The sequence below is a fragment of the Cebus imitator genome, unplaced genomic scaffold (assembly GCF_001604975.1).
Source record: "Cebus imitator isolate Cc_AM_T3 unplaced genomic scaffold, Cebus_imitator-1.0 Scaffold216, whole genome shotgun sequence".
In the NCBI taxonomy this organism is placed as follows: domain Eukaryota; kingdom Metazoa; phylum Chordata; class Mammalia; order Primates; family Cebidae; genus Cebus; species Cebus imitator.
The window spans coordinates 1,316,833-1,336,426 of record NW_016107531.1 but is presented as its reverse complement, the minus strand read 5'-3'; the positions used below and the strand labels follow the sequence as shown (position 1 = coordinate 1,336,426).

The window sequence follows — 19,594 nt, the reverse complement described above, 5'->3', positions numbered from 1 at the left end:
AAAAAAAAAAAAAAAAAAAAAAAAGCATTCCCAAAGTCCTCCTTTTTTTGAGTCCCTTCACTCTTTCACATAAATGATATGAAGATAATAATTTGGTTTATCTGCCTTTCCTAGCTCCCTCTCCAGAGCAAGCAGAAAGAAATCTGGACTGGGCTAAGTACAAAAGAAATAGTGAAATTTCAGCCACTAGCCAAGGGGAGATGCAGTTTCACTAGCATTGTTTGTAAATATTTTAATCTGTGTGAAAAGGCATTTTAACTTTGGCTTTAGTCTAGCCCATTCAATTTTATTCTATCTCTTCCTGCTTTCATTACTCATCAAAAGAAACTTTCTGTTACTGACCCTGTTAAAGCGACTCTGAAGAGTTCTTCTGCAGGCTTTGTGAGTGTGGAGAACTGAGTTTGACAGGACCTTGGTCTGACAGATTTTATAGAAGTTTGGATCCTACCTCCTAGTGGGCCTTGCACACTGTGGAGAGAGCTCCCCTCTCTGTCCTTTGCACAAACAAATCAACATGATGAGCCCAAGCTGAAGGCTGCTTGGTTCATCTTTGGCAGAAGGCAAGAGGCAAGAGTAATAAAGAAGTGCTTTTTAGGTATACCCAGATGGGGCTGTTTATAACCAAATGTGCCTGCTCATATTCTTTGCAGCATTTAGCATGCCCATTCTTTCTTTGTTTTTTATGCCCTTTTCCTATATAGGGGGAAAAAACACTGTGTCCCAACCCCACCAACAGTTTCATGAATTATGTTTTATTATTCTTGCTTTTCAAATAAGGAAACAGGCTCAGAAAGGGGCAGTCGTTTGAACCTGCAAGTTCTTTGACTCCAGAGCCCTTGCTTTCCTCGTTTCTGCCACGCAGAGACAGGCTAAGTACCTTGTGTCTGTTGGATCTGGCTGGTGTTTTTCATGTTAAACTTATTTGTAAGCTTTATGAGTTTATATCTGTGTTTTTCCTTTTTCTTTCCTGAAGTGTCTTGCTTCACAGCACAGCATAAAAAAACCCACGGGCTATTTTAGAGCATTCTTCCAAATCAGCAGCATTAGAGGCACCCATAATTTGACAAGAGTCATGGGTCTGAAGAGTGATGTAGTGAGGGCAAGAGATGGAACCTACTGATCCGGCTATTGGTGCTTTGCCTATGGAAAGTGGGCAGGAGGCTGTTCTGGCAACATTATTTGTTTACAAAGGCTAAGAAGTCAGTTCTGCACACTCATGGGAAGGGAAACCATTGGCCACAGGGTAGGAACAGGTTTGTAGGAGTCCGTGGCTCAGAGGGCTGTCTGGCACTGGAGCATCCTGCCGACATAATCCTTTCCGTGTACCCGACTGGCTGAGTCATAGAGTAAATCATCCAAATGCAGTGTCTGCCCATGGAGTTTGAGGCATTCATCCACTCTCCAAACACCAAGTGCCTACTCTCCAGAGGAGGTCATGTTCATTGGGGAAGGACAGAAGTAAATGGAGTATCACAAAGCAGTGATAAAGGCTGTGATAAGAATACATAACTCAAGCGCTAGATGCTGTGGAAGTACAGAGGGCAGTTGCCTAAGTCTTTTAAGATAGTTTTGTGGTCAGGGTGGAAAAATGTTGGTTGCTAGAACCATCAGGTGACTGCAGTATGTCAAATGAGTATCATAATCATACCGGTTAGCATTTGAGTGTTTCATATGTCTTTTATATACATTACCTTGCGTCACAACTCTCCTGGAAGATAACGGTCATCCCCACTTAGAGATGAGGAAACACAAGGCCCAGAGAGGGATTACAAGCCAAGCCTCTTATTTCCATGCCGTGGCTCTTTCCAGAATTATACCCACACTCCACCGCAGCTGCCCGCACCCAGTGTCGAGTATGAATTGGGTACAACTGGTGAGATCCAACAGTGCCTCATCATTCGACTTGGGTGCACACGAGAAGTTGCCATTCAAATCCCCAGGGAACTCAAACTTTGGAGGCAGGTAGATGAAGATTCAAGAGTCAGGATTCCCTGTGAAGTGAGTGAAACTTAAGAGGAAGCGTTGCGCCCAGATCTGTCACACAGGTGGCGTGGGGGACCCCACCTACCACTGGTCCTCAGCACCTGTAAGCCCGAGCCTTCGGCAATCTGGAAGGCGTGAGGGTGGGTGTCGGTGTACAGGGACACGCCTTCGCCCCCAGCAGCTCAGCTGGAGCGTCTGACCAGTCTCGGCGTCCGAGAGGAGAGGGAGGAGGCCCAAGACAGTCTGTTTGGAGGATCTCTCTCCTGCAGAGCTGGGCCCAGGCAGAGGTCGGACGCCTCCAATAAGGCCTCAGGGCAGCGATTAACGCGGGGCAGGAAATGCAGACCTGACCTAGGGAGGTCTGCAGCTACTCGGAGTTGGGGGCGGAAAGTCAGGGCTGAGGTCCACGTGCTCCGCCTTCGCCCGCCCCTACCCTCATTGGTCGAAGCTAGATTGAGAGGAGGTGCCAGGCAAAAAAAATAAATAAATTTCCTCCCTCCAATGTCATTGGGTAGCCCAGTCCAGAGGCAGCTCTCTGGCCCCGCCTACGTGCTCGCACCACACTCCAATTGGGTGGTTGTGCCCCCAGACGGAAACTCCGCCCCACCTGTACTTAGGGCTGCTCCGTCCTAGGGGCGGTTCCAGCGCGCTGTGCTAATTGGCTCTATGCTGCCATTGGTCTGCTTTAATATGAAGGGCGGGTCCAAGCGTAGTCGCTAACCCCGCCTTGCATTCCTATTGGCTGTTCCTGCTCTGCTGTTCCGATTTCGTCCCAGCTCCGACCCCCGCCTCCCGCCGCCCATTGGCGGCGAGAGGCCGGTGCGGGCCGCACGCGCGGGGCTGGTGTCGGTTCAGGCGCCGGAGCCGCCAGATTGGCGTTGGCCGTGGATATGACGCCCGAAGACCCTGAGGAGACCCAGCCGCTTCTGGAGCCGCCTGGCGGCAGGTGAGCTGCGGGGAACCTGGGCCCGCACGCGGCCTTGCCCTCCCGCTCCTCCGCGCCGTCTCCGCTCACCCTCCACCCTGTGTCCGCAGCGCGCCCCGCGGCCGCCGCGTCTTCCTTGCAGCCTTCGCCGCTACTCTGGGCCCACTCAGCTTCGGCTTCGCGCTCGGCTACAGCTCCCCGGCCATCCCAAGCCTGCAGCGCGCCGCGCCCCCGGCCCCGCGCCTGGACGACGAAGCAGCCTCCTGGTTCGGGGTGAGGCCCCGGGCTCACTCCTCCAGCCCCGGGACCCCGCATCCTCCCCTCAGGACGGGCATCGGGCCCCTCCGCCCTCCACCCCTCCCCGCAGGACGAGCATAGAGCCCCTCTGCCCCCAACCCCTCCCCACGAGATGGGCATCCGGCCCCTTCCCCCCACCCCTCCCCTCGGGACGGGCGCTGGGCGCTGTCTCCCCTGCCTGGGGTCGCCCACTTCCCTCTGAGCCCGCGGGGGTGGGCGGAGGGCGAGGACCGGCCGCGGCTTCGGCGCCTTCTCCTCAGCCGCCACCCGCCCCCAGGCCGTCGTGACCCTAGGCGCCGCGGCAGGGGGTGTGCTGGGCGGCTGGCTGGTGGACCGCGCCGGGCGCAAGCTGAGCCTCCTGCTGTGCTCCGTGCCCTTCGTGACCGGCTTTGCTGTCATCACCGCGGCCCAGGACGTGTGGATGCTGCTGGGGGGCCGCCTTCTCACCGGCCTGGCCTGCGGTGTTGCCTCCCTAGTGGCCCCGGTGAGTGTCCCGTCTCGCGAGTGTCCCGTCTTGGGGCCTGAGACCAAAGAGGATTGGGACAAGCCGCTCCCCAAATCTGGGTGAGCAGCTCCCCTGGCGGGACCTTCTGGGTGCCAGGCCTGAAGTCCCTGCGTTATCTCGTAGTCCCTCCCTTTGACCCTGGGAGGAAGCCTGCTATTACCTCCAGTTACACTGAGGTCATGACATGGAGTCTTGGAAAGATGAAGTCCTTTGCCCAGGCAGTGTCCACAGCTAGTCAGAGGAGAAGCAGGTGCTGGAACCCAGGGTTGTCCCACTTAGCCATGCCCCTCTTTTGCTCTGCAAACCTGCAGATGATCCACAGGAGCCCACTCCTCACATTATGGTTTTCATCCCTGGCTTCCAGTCACTGACTGCAATTAGCAGAAGTTCCTGTCCTGATTTGTCCTGGGGTTGCTACTGGCCTCTGCGTTCCCCTTCCCTTCTCACAGGCCAGCCCCTCTGGCTTCCCCATCTTCCCCTTCTCCCTCTCGTGACCCAGGCTGCCCACATCTGGGTCAAATCCCAGCTCTGCCACTGGCCTGAGCAGTGCCTCCCTGGGCCTCAGTTTCCCTCTCTGGAAAACAGGGATTTTGGCATTAGCCCCTGAGGTAGTGGTCAGGATTCAGTGGTCAGGATTTACTACAATGCAGGTAGTGTCTACTTTGCATAGACAGCCCTGGCATGGCTTGTGGAGGACTGGACCCTGACAACTGGGTGATCCGTGAACTGCCCCGGGTCATGGGCTTAGACAATACCTCACCTGAGTAAGGTTGAAAGCAGCCACTCTGCGCATTTCACCAACATTTGCTAAGCGGCAGCAGCAGCTGGACTGAGACGGAATCTCGCACTGTCACCCATGCGGGAATGCAGTGGCACAACTGCAGCCTCTACCTCCTGAGTTCACACGATTCTCCTGCCTTAGCCTCCCGAGTAACTGGGATTACATGCACACACTACCACGCCCGGCTAATTTTTTGTATTTTTAGTAGAGACGGGGTTTCACTATGTTGGCCAGACTAGTCTCAAACTCTTGACCTCGTGATCCACCTGCCTCGGCCTCCCAAAGTGCTGGGATTACAGGCATGAGCCACTGAGTCCCGGCGTCTTTGATTTTTTTAACTGGGCAGAAACACACCTGTGTTAGGGCCTAAGCTGTTAATAACCTTAGATGATGGGTGAGGACCTGGTGGCCTGTGGGCCCAGGAGGGAGCAGTGGCAGCCACTGGTAGTGACCGAAGTGGAGTGTTCCTACTTCTGGTCCAAGGCCACCACTCAAAGCGTGGGTCTCGGGCTAGGATCTTGGGTGGGCGTCACCTGGAGCTGGTTAGCAAGACAGAATCTTTCCCCTGCCCAGACCTACTGCATCAGAATCTGCATTTTATCCAGGGTGTCTGTGCACATTAAATGAAGGCTTGAGAAGCTCTGTGCCCACCGCCTCTCGCCATCACACGCAGCCCTCTCCATTACCCTTAATCCTCTTTAAACACCTGCCACAGATGATTCAGTGGTGGGGACCTAGGGATGGCTCTGCTCACCTGGGCAGGTTCCACTAAGGGCCTTCAGGGCCTGCCGTAACCCCAGTGAGGACTTTCCTCAGCTCTGAATGGCTGAGATTTTTTACTTTTAAGAACTCTTGGAGACCGGGCGCGGTGGCTCAAGCCTGTAATCCCAGCACTTTGGGAGGCCGAGGCGGGTGGATCACGAGGTCAAGAGATCCAGACCATCCTGGTCAACACGGTGAAACCCCGTCTCTACTAAAAATACAAAAAAAAAAAAAAAAAAAAAAAAAACAACATTAGCTGGGCATGGTGGCGCGCGCCTGTAATCCCAGCTACTCAGGAAGCTGAGACAGGAGAATTGCCTGAACCCAGGAGGCGGAGGTTGCGGTGAGCCGAGATCGCGCCATTGCACTCCAGCCTGGGTAATAAGCGAAACTCCGTCCCAAAAAAAAAAAAAAAAGAACTCTTGGAGCCCAAGTAAAGCCTCATCTTATTGCTGGCAGGTCTACATCTCTGAAATCTCCTACCCAGCAGTCCGGGGGCTGCTCGGCTCCTGTGTGCAGCTGATGGTCGTCATCGGCATCCTCCTGGCCTACCTGGCAGGTATAGTCGTCATTATCTCTTGCTTCCTGTTCGTGGTCATGTGGCCATTTTACAGATGTGTAAACAGAGATTCAGGGAGGTCAAGGGACTTTTCTGAGGTCACACAGCCAGTGCCCAACGTGCCAGGCTCCAGATCACCTTCCTGGGACCTTGGGATAGGTGGGTCTGAGTTCCAGGGACAGCTGGAGAAGGTGATATCCTCCTCTTCCCTGAAGCCCCCTCTAGGGGTGTAGGAATGCCTGACTGGTTAGGGCAGTACCTTACTGTGCAGTGACAAACTAGAGGGCTCCAGGGGTGGGTGGGTCCCTGTAAAAATCTTCAGCCCAGGCGCCTGAAGGGCTGAGCAAGTACCCTTGAGAATGTCAATGCTGTATTCACCATGCTAGTGAGTTGCAATGTGAAGAAGGCGGGTTCCTGGGAACCCTGGGGGCAAACCTGGGCCAGCATGAAGAAGCTTTAAAAACAGGGCGGCCAGGCGTGGTGGCTCACGCCTGTAATCCCAGCACTTTGGGAGGCCAAGGCGGGCAGATCACGAGGTCAGGAGTTCGAGATCAGCCTGGCCAATATGGTAAAACCCTGTCTCTATTCATAATGCAAAAATTAGCCAGGTATGGTGGCACCTGCCTATAATCCTAGCTACTCAGGAGACTGAGGCAGAAGAACTGCTTGAACTCAGGAGCTGAGATTGTGCCACTGCACTCCAGCCTGGGCGACAGATCAAGACTCTGTCTCAGAAAACAAAACAAAAAATCAAGGGCAGGCTTCAAATCTGACCGTTCTGGGTTTGGGGATAGCCTCTCCTACTTGCTGTGTGACCTTGGCCAAGTCACACCACCTCTGGAAGCCTCAGTTTCCCTGTCTTGAAATGGACATAACCTCTAGTCCAGTACCTGTCCATTAAATTAAGTGACACATGAAAAGTGCCTAACAGTGGGTTCCAAATGAGAATTGTCAAGGGATGGCCTGAGAACCACAGGGGACCATCGGGGTAGGAGGCCTCAGGGGCCTGACAGGCTGTGGACTGGCCCAGTGCACAAGCCCTCTGCATCTTCAGGGTGGATGATATACAGGTCTTCAGTCTTTCATTTTTACCCATTTAACCACCCTATCTAATTCAGAATCTTGTCTGGCTACTTTGGGAGACTTGAGTAAACCAAAGCCCCCATGTGTGCAGGCATTGACATTCATAGTTTGGGGGACAGGTACTGGGTGTCCCTCCACCCGTGGCATTATCTTCCGAGCATCTTAACATGTACTCGTTGCTTTTCCTGCCTCTCACCAATCAATTTCTGTCAGTTTTGATCGACCGGGGTGGGTGAACTCTGTTAACATGACAAAGTGACATGGTGGTGACACGTTTGCTTCACATTGGGGCAATAATGTTCCCACAACTAGACTTCGTGGAACAACTGTCTGCACCCCAGCACAGAAGAACAATAGGATATCATGTCTATCTTAGAGGTATTTTTCCACTGGGAACTGGGGATGGGTAAGCCTTAGCCTTGGGAAAAATTAATAATTAGAGCAGGCCAGGCGCAGTGGCTCATACCTATGATCCCAACACTTTGGGAGGCCAAGGTGGGTGGATCACAAGTACAGGAGTTCAAGACCAGCCTGAACAACGTGGTGAAACCCCATAATGTCCATGTCCCATCTCTACTAAAAGGAAAAAATTAGCCGGGCATGGTGATGGGTGCCTATAATCCCAGCTACTCAGGAGGCTGAGGCAGGAGAATTGCTTGAACCCAGGAGGTGGAGGTTGCAGTGAACTGAGATCATGCTATTGCACTCCAGCGTAGGTGACAGAGCAAGACCCCATCTCAAAAAAATAATAATTAGAGCAGCAATGCCCTAGATTCATTTATTCCAAGGCCCCTTTGTAAGAGAACCTTTTGACTTTATACAAGGCTGATGACTCTGCACTTATGCTGTCCTTCATATATCAAGACAGCAAAATCCTCTCACCTCTCTACTTTCATGTATACTTTGAATAGATAGTGCATTCAAATGATTCAGCACTCAAGTGCCAGAGTGGGGAGATGTCCAGTGAAAACCGTCCTCCACCTCTGTCCCTTTCCTGTCTTGGGGAGCCCGCATTGCCTGTTTCTTGGTAGCCTTCAGAGAGTCTGTGCATATGAAGGATACGCATATTTATCTTCCCTCACCCACCTCTTGTACAAATGGTACCATATCATACCACGTGGATATGCAGCAAGCATTTCATCCTTTGTTTCATGGCTACATAAATGTTTCGCTGAACAGACGTAGCCTAGTAATGTCCACGTTGCCATGCCCACCATCACTTCTACAGCTGGTGTGGTTGGCCGGTGCCAGGTGCCTTCATGAACAATTGTGGTAATGTCAGTAGCAAACACGAGGCAGATGTGCAGAGGCAGCAAGGCCCCATCTCTAAAGCTGAGTCTTTGAGGCTGGCAAGGCCCAGGCTGGCTTGCCCTGGCTCTGACGCCAGCCTCCCCTGCCCCCCTGCAGGCTGGGTGCTGGAGTGGCGCTGGCTGGCTGTGCTGGGCTGCGTGCCTCCCTCCCTCATGCTGCTGCTCATGTGCTTCATGCCTGAGACCCCACGCTTCCTGCTGACTCAGCACAGGCGCCAGGAGGCCATGGCCGCCCTGCAGTTCCTGTGGGGCTCCGAGCAGGGCTGGGAAGAACCCCCGATTGGGGCCGAGCAGGTGAGAAGCTGGAAGTCAGAGCAGACAGGAGTGGGACAGCAGTTAGGGGAGGGTAGCACAGCCTGTTCCCAAGGCCACACACCGGGAGGGCAGGGGACAGGGAGGTGCCTGTCCACCCTCCACCCTCAGCGAGGACAGGCCCAGAGTTGTCCTGTCTTTGAGCAGGCAGAGACAGCTGGAGCCCCACGGAGCTGGGCCCTAGCCTCCGAGGTCACCAGCAAAGCTTGAGCCTTTATACTTATTGTCCCAGGAAGAGAATAGCCAGGCGTGGTGGGGGAAACAGAGGCAGAGCTGAGGACTTGGATTTAACAAGGGAGTTGTAGGGCAGGGGAGAGGGTTAAGAGTCTGGTTTTACAGTCACCCAGCCATGGGTTTGAAGCCCCTACCCTGCCCCGTACCTGCTGTGTGCCCTTCTGGTCTTTAAGCCTTAGCTCTTCATCTGTAACTTGGGAGTCAGAGTACATGCTTCACAGTGGTGGGCAGGGCTCAGTGGGGAAGGTGGGGCTTGGGAGGGTGGGGCTTAGTGGGTAAAGTGGGGCTTATTGAGAAGGGTGGGGTCAGTGAGGAGGACACAGGTCTCTGAGGAGGGTGGGTTCAGTGGGAGGGGAGGGTCAATGGAGACGGCCAGGTCCAAACCTGAAGCAGGTACTGGATGTGTTGGTGGTGGCAGGGATGAGGGCAGCAGCTTGCTCTTTGCCCAGGTCACCTGTGTGTGGCTCCCCGCACCTATCAGAAAGTGCTCTGGGCAGATGAGGGTCTTCTCACCTGACACATGAGGAGGCTGGGACTTGTCTGCACAGCTGAGGACACAGGGGGCACTAGGATGAGCCGAGACTCACTCTCCAAGCCCTTAGGACAGCGGGCCCACAGAGGGGAGCCCCTTGCAGGAGGGAGGAGAGAGATCCTGATGGCCAATCTCCGTCAGAGCAGGGCTTCCACCTGGCCCTGCTGTGGCAGCCTGGCATCTACAAGCCCTTCGTCATCGGCGTCTCCCTGATGGCCTTCCAGCAGCTGTCGGGAGTCAACGCCATCATGTTCTACACAGAGACCATCTTTGAAGAGGCCAAGTTCAAGGTAAAGGGGCCTCTGCCTGGCCTGCCTGGTCCAGCCCCCACAGAGATGGAGCTTCCTCCCCCAGCCTAGGGCCCAGCCACCCAGCACAGGCCTGGAGAGGGAGGGACCCAGTTCTCGGCTGACCCCCCTGATGCCTTGGCTCCGTCTCCCCCAGGACAGCAGCCTGGCCTCCATCATTGTGGGCGTCATCCAGGTGCTGTTCACAGCCGTGGCGGCCCTCATCATGGACAGAGCAGGGCGGAGGCTGCTCCTGGCCTTGTCAGGTGAGGGCTTGATCCTGTGCAGGATGGGTGCCCTGGGCCAGTCTCCCCACCATGGGCTAGAGGGCCTTTGCCAAGGCCACCACATTGCAAAAGGAGGACAGGGGGCATTTGTGATGACAAACATCGTGGACTAATGCGGCCATGATTTGACGGCAGCTCACCACCAGGCACTCACAGCAGGCCTGTCCACGCTAGCAGTGCTCCCACACCATGCCTTTAACCTCTGTGGCGAACCCACTAGAAGGCACCATCACGGGCCCAGCTTATGATGGGGAAACTGAGAGCCAGGAAGGTGAAGTGACTCAGTGTAGGGTATCCACATGTTGGGAGCCAGATGTAGGGCTGTGGAGGCCCCACAGAGTTGTGGGGTGTCTACTATGCTGTGTTGAGGTGCAGGATATAAGAAGTAAAGAGACAGGACACTGAAGAACTGGTGAAGAGCATCTGGACTTAAGGGGCCACACCACCTGTGAGCGGAGACCAGCGGTGGTGGCCCCCAAATGCCCCAGAGCATGTGTATTTATTAGGTACAAGCAGGGGGCAGGGTCGTGAGTGAGGCCATCATCTATAGGCTTAGTAATAGGGCATACATAATCACGTGAGTTACAAGCGAGGGGACCACCCCATTATGTCACCTGAGCGGGGGGGGGGCATGCGCAGCAGGGGGCTGTGCTGTGTGCAGTAGTAGGGGGTTGTGTACAGAAAAGGGGTCCACCCCCATTAGGTCACAGAGGCAAGGAGGTGGGCTGTGTGCAACAGGTGTCGTGTGCAACACTTCTTATCTGGGGGCTGGAGACTTCAAAGGATTTCTAATAGAAGGATACTGTAAGCCAGTGCAGTGGGAGCTGACAGATTTGTGCCCTTCTCTTAGGATATTTATGGGAGGATTCTTTGAGCTAGCACAGAAGAGAGAAAAGACTGACAGGGTGTACAGCCGCAATGACTGGTCACACCAGAGTGGTTCTTCTTCCTCGGTTATTTCCAGGATCTCAGGCCCGAGGCCTACTTTCCACAGGAACTGGATGCAAGGTACTACAACTCCTTTATCAGGAGGAGAGGTACTTGCTCCAAGCCTGCCATACAGCGTATGCCCTTTCAGGCAGGGACGCCACCGCCTGGGTCTTTGGTTCTCGTCCTGGTCTGGCCGTTTTCCCATGTACTGCTTCTGTTCTGTGACTGCTCTAGGCATTCCTCCTACTACAAACTACTCTATGGGTATATGGAAGGGTTCTATAAATCAGCACTAAATGTGTCAGTACAGCTCCGGCTACAATACCTATATGATTATATAGAAAATTATATAGAACTAAGTATGCTAGATATATGTAAACAGTAAGTTACACTTCAAGCACTAATTCTATAAACTAACATATGATCATATATGAAGGATTACATAAAGGAAATAGCTGAGCAATAACACTATAAACTAAGATATTCTTCAGGCACTAATTGTACCTGGCGTCAGAACAGTTCTCCTTCCTCGGTGCCCATGGGGGATGTTACCCACAGCTCAGGAGCTTGTGGTCCTTTTGGGCAAGTGACTTTACCTCTCTGAGCCTCAGTCTCCGCCTCTGGGAAATGGGGGTAATAGCAGCACCTCCCTCAGCGCTGTTGTGAGGAGTGGCAAAGGATCCACGTGAGGCCTTCAGCAAGAGCTGGGTACAGACATTTGGTCCTCAGGGGCTGCTGCAAAGGCGACCGTTGGGGCTGGGGGTTGCCTGCTGCTGCTGCTGCACCCCTGCTTCCTCGGGCCAGAGGGTCTGCTCCAGGAACTTTCTGCAGTTCACTGAGGTGAACTTCCACGGAGGGATGGCTGCCACCCAGTCAGGGCTCCTGGGGCCAAGGTACCAGAATACCAAGCTGGCCGCTCTCTGGGAGCCAGACCCCCCCCACCCCGGAGGTGTCCAGGCCACACTGCTGTACCCTGGGCCATTCTCCCAGCGCCGTGCCCACTGCTGCCCTCCCGCCTACAGGTATGGTCATGGTGTTCAGCATGAGTGCCTTCGGTGCCTACTTCAAGCTGACCCAGGGTAGCCCTGGCAACTCCTCGCATGTGGCCCTCTCGGCACCCATCTCCACAGAGCCTGTTGATGCCAGCGTGGGGCTGGCCTGGCTGGCCGTGGGCAGCATGTGTCTCTTCATCGCCGGTAAGGGGCCCATGGGAGTGGGAGGTGATCCCCCAGCCCTGTTCTGGCGGTCCCGGGCAGCTGGGGTCTTCCCTAGCTCACCTCTTGCATCGTAGATCCCAGGCTCTGCATTGATAGCTCTGACCACACACAGATGCTGAACTAGGCCACTCTGCATTCCTTTCACCGAATCCCCTGAGCAGCTCTCTGAGCAGGCCCCATCGAAGGCCCACGCTGGGATCCAGGACCCCTCAGCCCTACAGGCTGGGAAACTGGGTCTCTTGGCTCTGCGGCGAGCCAAGGAGCCCAGCCCTATGGGCCCTGACGCCTGTCTCACTCCTGCAGGCTTTGCCGTGGGGTGGGGGCCCATCCCCTGGCTCCTCATGTCAGAGATCTTCCCTCTGCACGTCAAGGGCGTGGCAACAGGCGTCTGCGTCCTCGCTAACTGGCTCATGGCCTTTCTCGTGACCAAGGAATTCAGCAGTCTCATGGTGAGTGCAACCCTCGGCCAACTGCATGTCAGAAAGAAGCAGTTTCTAAAGCCACTTGTATGGCAGAAGATTCAGGGGCGGGGCCATACACGCAGGCTGAGCCCCACCATGCCTGGGCCACTGGCCATCTTGGGCAAGGCAAAGTGGAGGCAGATGGGCTGGGCCAGATGGGGAACCCAGGCTGTGACCCCTCAGGAGTCCTTGCCCATCTCGGCAGTCAGATGGCACAGCTGGCCTCTCCCCTTAGAGAATGTCAGGAACACGGGCCTTGAACCTAAGGTCTACATGGGAAGAGCTGACAGGACTGGGCTCCAGCCCCACCCTGGCTGTGTGAACTTGGGTGTGATGCTTACTTTCTCTGAGCCTGCTTCCTTGGCTGAAACTGGAGGAGAGTAACAGCAGCTTGCTCTCAAGGCTGATGGGAGCATCCATTCAGCTCATCATTTTGTTGCCTTCTCACGGTCCCAGCTGACAGAGACGGCTCTGGAGTAGATGATCTGGTGGTTTGTTCAGTCATTTGTGCCCTCAGGTCTCCTGACATGTGCCATGTCCAGCCCTATTCAAGGCACCAGGAACAGCAATGAACAAGATAGACAGAGTCCCCTTTATGACAGGGGCTGGAAAGGCCATGACAATGGTGGGAGAATGAACTGCAACGGGGCTGGGTTAGGACGTAGTGGGGTGGGTCAGTGAGGGGCCAGCCTGGAGTCTGTACAGAGCCTGGCACCTACTTAGGGCTGCCCCGGGCTGATGCCTGGGGTAGAGATGACTTGCTGGGGGCTGGGAGGGGATGGGCAGCAAAAGAGGGAGGAAAAGAAGCCAAGAAGGAAGTGACAAAGGACCTAACAGTGACCTGGGGAGCCAATGTCCAAGAGGCCAGGAGAAGGCCTTCAAGGAGGGAGAGATCACCAGGTCCCAGAGGAGGAGGAGCTGAGAAGCACCTTTTTAGTTCTGGCATATGGGAGATCATGGTGGTGGGGTATGGGGGGACAGGCTCTAACCGAAGGGGACGGCTTACTCCTGCCTTCATGCCACTAGCCCCAAGAGTCCCCATATGCTCCTGGGGCCATGCTCACTCTGCCCTATCTCACCCATTCCCACCACACTCTGAAAACCCCCCAGGGGCCTCAGGGTGGGGCCAAAGCTGAGGGTGGAGGGTGGGGCCAAAGCTGAGGGTGGAGGGTGGGTCTGTGGGCCCTGGAGTCAGACCTGGAGCAGGTGCCTAGCTGTTACTGGATAGCGGGTCTCTGGCCTTGAGGCAGTCACTTCATTGCTGTGAGCCTCAGTTTCCCAAGCCATAAGACCTCGATACCTTGGACAGTGCTTGGCCCAGGCCACCAGACTGGATGCCAGATTATCCTCCAACTTCCCAGAGCTGGATGGAGGCAGAATGGGTGTGGCCTCGGGCAGGACTGGCTGGGGTCAAAGGACTGGACCCCCTGGTGGCAGAGCTGCCTCAGTGATTGCATGGGGCCTCCTGGTTTCCCCCCACATCCACCCATGGCCTTTCCTCTCTCTGCAGGAGGTCCTCAGGCCCTATGGAGCCTTCTGGCTCGCCTCCGCCTTCTGCATCATCAGTGTCCTTTTCACCTTGTTCTGTGTCCCTGAAACCAAAGGAAAGACTCTGGAACAAATCACAGCCCATTTTGAGGGGCGATGACAGCCACTCACTAGGGGATGGCGTGAGCCTGTGACTCTGAACTGGGCCCAAGCCCAGAGCCCCTGCCTGCCCCAGGGGAGCCAGAATCCAGGAGCACAGCCCCTTGGAGCCTTGGTTTGCAGGGTTTCTCCTTGGTGTCGAGCTCCCTCCAGCCCCCAACCTGGAGCTAGGAGGCTCACCGGCCTCCTGTTCCAGTTCCTGCTGCTGCTCTGCGGACTCGGGATCACCTTGGAGCTTTGCAGACCTGCAGTCAGCCCTCCACACGTGACGCTAAAGCAGCAGAAGGGGAGGTGGGCCTCTGGGATCTTTGTCTTCTGGCTGGAGGTGCTTTTGGAAGTTGGGTGCTGGGCACCTGATCACTCCTCTCATGTGGCTGCCTTATTGGGAAGGAACTTTGTTTGCCAAATAAAGATTGACATAGAAAATCAGGTCAGTGTCTCTGGGCTCTTTGTGTGAGCTCAGTTTGAAAAGGGTTTATTCTTTATTCCCATGACTTCTGGGACTAGACGCTACCTAGGACACCCTGTGGATTTACTTTCTCATGGTCAGCCAAGCTTGCCCTTGGCACCGAGAAGTAATTTCTGGCTCCTTCCTTGGGCTCAGTTCCCTGAGTCATCAGCCATCAAATCTTGTCGAGTTTAAAAAATAAACAACAACAAAGAAACCTCTTGTTCTTTTTTTTATAATTTTATTATTAATTAGCTAAGGAATAAGTGTTCATTTTAGGAAAATTAGAAAACATTTAATTTTTTTTTAGTATATGTGCTGCCGAAGTGAGCACTCATTTAATTTTTTTTTTTTTTTTTTTTTTTTTTTTTTTNTCATTTTTATCTCTGAACAGAACCTAGAGCCTTATCCCAACTGAGGTTGACTGGCTGATGACTTACTTGGGATTTGTCAAAGTCAGATTTTTATTTTTTATTTTTATTTTTTTCTTCGGAGGCAGAATCTTACTCTGTCGCCAGGCTGGAGTGCAGTGGTGCAATCTCGGCTCACCGCAACCTCCACCTCCCAGGTTCAAGCAATTCTCCTGCCTCAGCCTCCTGAGTAGCTGGTACTACAGGTGCACACCACCATGCCTGGCTAATTTTTGTACTTTTAGTGGAGACAGGGTTTCACTATGTTGTCCAGGCTGGTCTTGAACTCCTGATCTCATGATCCACCCGCCTCGGCCTCCCAAAGTGCTGGGATTACAGGCGTGAGCCACCGTGCCAGGCCTAATATTATTTTTATAGCTGTTAACCAGCTGCTAGGCACTGTCCTAAGCACTTCACAAATATTAACTCATTTATTTGGATAAACAATGATATAACTATTTTCAGCCACCCCTTTGCAGAGATAACATCCCTGTTGAGATTTTGTTCTGCCAGGCACAGAGGCTCACACCTATAATCCTAGTGCTTTGGGAGGCTGAGGTGGGAGGATTGCTTAAGCCCAGGAATTTGAGGCTGCATCACTGCACTCCAGCCTGGGAGACAGAACAAGACCCCAACCCCCACCCCACCCCCCAAAAAAGATTTTGGTTTTATCTTGAAAGAGCTCACTTCCAACACACATGCTATTCTGCAGCCCCAGCGCCTGCCCATCTTGGCATTTCCCTTTAAGTCACATAATGAAGGCAGAGAGCAGGGGCCTATTTTTGAGGATACAAAAGGTACAGCATGGACCAGGCAGAGCAAGGCTCCAGATGAGATCAGTTTCTAGATCTGCAGCAGCTGCTCTTACTTCAGTGAAATGTGTGAAGCCACGCACAGGACCCTGGACAACGCTCAGCTGTAGCAAATTCAGTTTCCCTGAGGGCCTTCCAGAAGCAGGGTCCTGTCTCTGAGCAGGAACATCTCCCCTGGCAAAGGCTGCACCTTGACAGTCGCATTCCCAACACTTGTGTGGCAGGCAGTCCACTAATCGGGTGAGAACCGTATTGCTTTTTGCATCTCAATGTAGTAATCTTAGCAAATTGTCAAACACTTTTTTTCCAGGCTGGTATAAAATTGTATGTGCTTTTGTAAACCTTTTAACAACAAAAGTAAAATACAAAAGGGCACCAGGCCTGGTGGCTCACGCCTGTAATCCCAACACTTTGGGAGGCAGAGGTGATTGGGTAACCTGAGGTCAGGAGTTCAAGACCAGCCTGACTAACATGGTAAAACCCTCGACTCTACCAAAAATTACAAAATTAGCTGGGTGTGGTGGCACATGCCTATAATCCCGCTACTCAGGAGGCCGAGGCAGGAGAACTGCTGAGGCAGAGGTGGGAGAATCACTTGAACCTGGTAGGTGGAGGTTGCAGTGAGCCGAGATCATGCCATTGCACTCCAGCCTGGGGGACAGAGTGAGAATCTATCTCAAAAATAAAATAAAAATCATTAGAGGTATGTTCTCTTTCTACCGGCCTTGTGCCTGGAGGTTATGGATTTGGGGCTCTGGCTGCTCTCTTGCCACCAACTGGAGCTTCAGACTGAAGCTTAACATGGGCCAAAGCAAGCATGTAGGAGATATGGGGAGGTGGGGGGAGATGCTGGGGAGATGAGGAGGAGGCAAGGAGTAGATAATGGGGAGATGATGCAATGGGATGAGATGATGGGAGGTGGGGGGAGATGATAGGTGGGGGAGATGCTGGGGAGATGATGGGGAGGTGAGAGGAGATGATGGGGAGGTGGGGGGAGATGTTGAGGACGTGGGAGGAGATGATGGGGAGATAATAGGTGGGAGACATGCTGGGGAGGTGGAGGGAGATGATGGGGAGATGATGGGAGGATGATGGGGAGGCAGGGGAGATGATGGGGATGTGGGGGAGATGATGGGAAGGTGGGGGAGATGATGGGAAGGTGGGGGGACATGATGGAAAGGTCGAGGGAAATGATGGGGAAGTACATATCAAAATGTGAGGAGAGCTGCCCCGCCACTTTAATTTTTGAAGCTGCCTTGAGAATAAGCTTTCTGGGTCCAAATGATTCTTTGCTCCAGCAAAGCCACTGATAACATGGCTTTAAGTTAGTAATATATAAAACCCAGACCTTCTTTATGAGTGTGGGGAGGAAGTGTTTATAACATTGTGGTTACATAAACATCATTACTGTAAACCCAGTGGAACGGACTCAAAGACATAATCCTATGTCAGCCTGTATTATTCAAAAAGGAATATTCTAAGTATCAAGATAAAGTGGATTTTTTCTTATTCTATGTCAGTTATTTAAAATAATGCCAGATTTGGATTTGTACCTTATTTAAGACATGAGAAAATTAGATTTCTTTTTTCCTGGAGTTTTTGTCTTTTTTTTCCCCCCCCTTTTTAAGAAACAGGTCATTTTCTTCACCACTTGACTAAGGTCTTTTCCTTCTGTAATACGCCAGCCGTCTTCTGGAATCCATTTATTTCTCCTTGCTGACCTATTATTTGGGGGACCTGCTGCAAAGCTGTGATAGTAGGTTTCCTTTTCATTGAATTCTTGAGTTAATTTCTCTGTTTCTTGGGTTCCACACCTTGCTCCTTGGATTCTATTTTAATTTGCAGGGGTACACCTTCACAGGGCTACCATGTCTGATTCCACTAATTTTTTCAGGACAGGTACAGAAGGAGCGAGTTTCTGCATGCCTAAAAAGCCTTTATTTTACTGTCACTTTTTTTTTCTTTTTTGTAGAGACAGGGTCTCATTATGTTACCCAGGCTGGTCTCGAACTTCTGGCCTCAAGTGATTCTCCTACTTTGGCTTCCTAAATTGCTGGGATTACAGGTGTGAGCCACCGTGCCCAGCTTACTGTCATTTCTGGATAGAAGTTTTGTTGGCCGGGCGCGGTGGCTCAAGCCTGTAATCCCAGCACTTTGGGAGGCCGAGGCGGGTGGATCACGAGGTCAGGAGATCGAGACCATCCCGGTCAACATGGTGAAACCCTGTCTCTACTAAAAATACAAAAAAATTAGCTGGGCATGGTGGCGCGTGCCTGTAATCCCAGCTACTCAGGAGGCTGAGGCAGGAGAATTGCCTGAGCCCAGGAGGCGGAGGTTGCGGTGAGCCGAGATCGCGCCATTGCACTCCAGCCTGGGTAACAAGAGTGAAACTCCGTCTCAAAAAAAAAAAAAAAAAAAAAAGAAGTTTTGTTGTCTTTTTAAACACCCACTGTGGCTAATGAAAAGTATGTTGCCACTTAATTCTTTTGCAGGTTAACTATTTTTCTCCTCCAGTAGCTTTCATAATTTTCTCTTTGGCAATGTAACGTTTCGTAGGCATGAATCTAACTGTACGTTTTCATTTATCCCATTGTAACAGGAAAGGGGTCCCAATCCAGACCCCCAAGAGAGGGTTCTTGGATCTCATGCAAGAAAAAATTCCGGGTGAGTCCATAGAGTACAGCAGAAGCAAGTTTTTTAGAAAAGTAAGGGAATAAAGAATGGCTACTCCATAGACAGAGCAGTCCCGAGGGCTGCTGCTTGCCCATTTTTATGGTTATTTCTTGATGATATGCTAAACTAGAGGTGGATTATTCATGTCACCCTTTTTTAAACCATATAAAGAAACTTCCTGAGGTTGCCATGACATCTGTAAACTGTCATGGCGCTGGTAGGAGTGTAGCAGTGAGGACGATCAGAGGTCACTGTCGTCACCATCTTGGTTTGGTTGGGTTTGGGCCAGCTTCTTTTTTTTTGAGATGGAGGCTAGCTCTGTTGCCCAGGCTGGAGTGCAGTGGTACAATCTTGGCTCACTGCAACCTCCACCTCCCAGGTTCAAGCAATTCTCCTGTCTCAGACTCCTAAGCAGCTGGGATTACAGGTGCCTGCCACCACACCCAGCTAGTTTTTATACTTTTAGTACAGACAGAGTTTCACTGTGTTGGCCAGGCTGGTCTTGAACTCCTGAGTTTGTGATCCGCTTGCCTCGGCCTCCCAAAGTGCTGGGATTACAAGTGTGAGCCACCGCATCCAGCCTTGGGCTGGCTTCTTTACTACAACCTGTTTTATCAGCAAGCTTTGTATGACCTATACATTGTGCTGACCTCCTGTCTCATCCGTGACTTAGAATGCCTTAACTGTCTGGGAATGCAACGCAGTAGGTCTCAGCCTCATTTTACCCAGCTCCTACTCAAGGAGAAGTTGCTCTGGTTCAGACACCTCTGATACCATGCAATTTTGAATCTTCAATACTTTCTTCTGGGAACTTGTTCTTCTTTTACGTCTTTATTCTGACATCCCAGCCCCTGATTTTCTCTGTTCTCTCTCTCTGAAACTTCTAGTAGATACGTAGATACTATACTTCCTGGCACAGTATCCTCCCTCAATTTTTTACTTATATACTTTTTTTTTTTTTTTTTTTTTTTTTTTTTTTTTTTTGAGATGGAGTCTCACTCTGTCATGTAGGCTTGTGTACAGTGGCACAATCTCAGCTCACTGCAATCTCCGCCTCCTGGGTTCAAGCGATGCTCCTGCCTCAGCCTCCCGAGTAGCTAGGATTACAGGCATGCGCCACCACGCCTGGCTAATTTTTT

At 52.5% G+C, this 19,594-nt stretch overlaps 1 protein-coding gene across 3 annotated transcripts; it reads left to right on the top strand.

The window, feature by feature from the left end:
• The first annotated feature begins 2,765 nt into the window (after positions 1-2,765).
• On the top strand, positions 2,766-14,769 carry SLC2A8 (solute carrier family 2 member 8). 3 transcript variants are annotated; one of them, XM_017549101.2, is made up of 10 exons: positions 2,770-2,929; positions 3,019-3,181; positions 3,483-3,689; positions 5,713-5,812; positions 8,303-8,499; positions 9,430-9,573; positions 9,728-9,836; positions 11,810-11,983; positions 12,308-12,453; positions 14,293-14,538. In XM_017549101.2, exons 1-10 carry the CDS (start codon positions 2,874-2,876, stop codon positions 14,467-14,469), a joined length of 1,473 nt encoding a protein of 490 aa, XP_017404590.1. In that variant the 5' UTR covers positions 2,770-2,873; the 3' UTR covers positions 14,470-14,538. The 3 variants fall into 3 exon arrangements, with proteins under 3 accessions (XP_017404593.1, XP_017404590.1, XP_017404591.1); XM_017549102.2 differs by having other exon boundaries at positions 2,773-2,929; positions 13,976-14,769; XM_017549104.2 differs by lacking the exon at positions 12,308-12,453 and having other exon boundaries at positions 2,766-2,929; positions 13,976-14,769.
• The last annotated feature ends 4,825 nt before the right edge of the window (positions 14,770-19,594 follow it).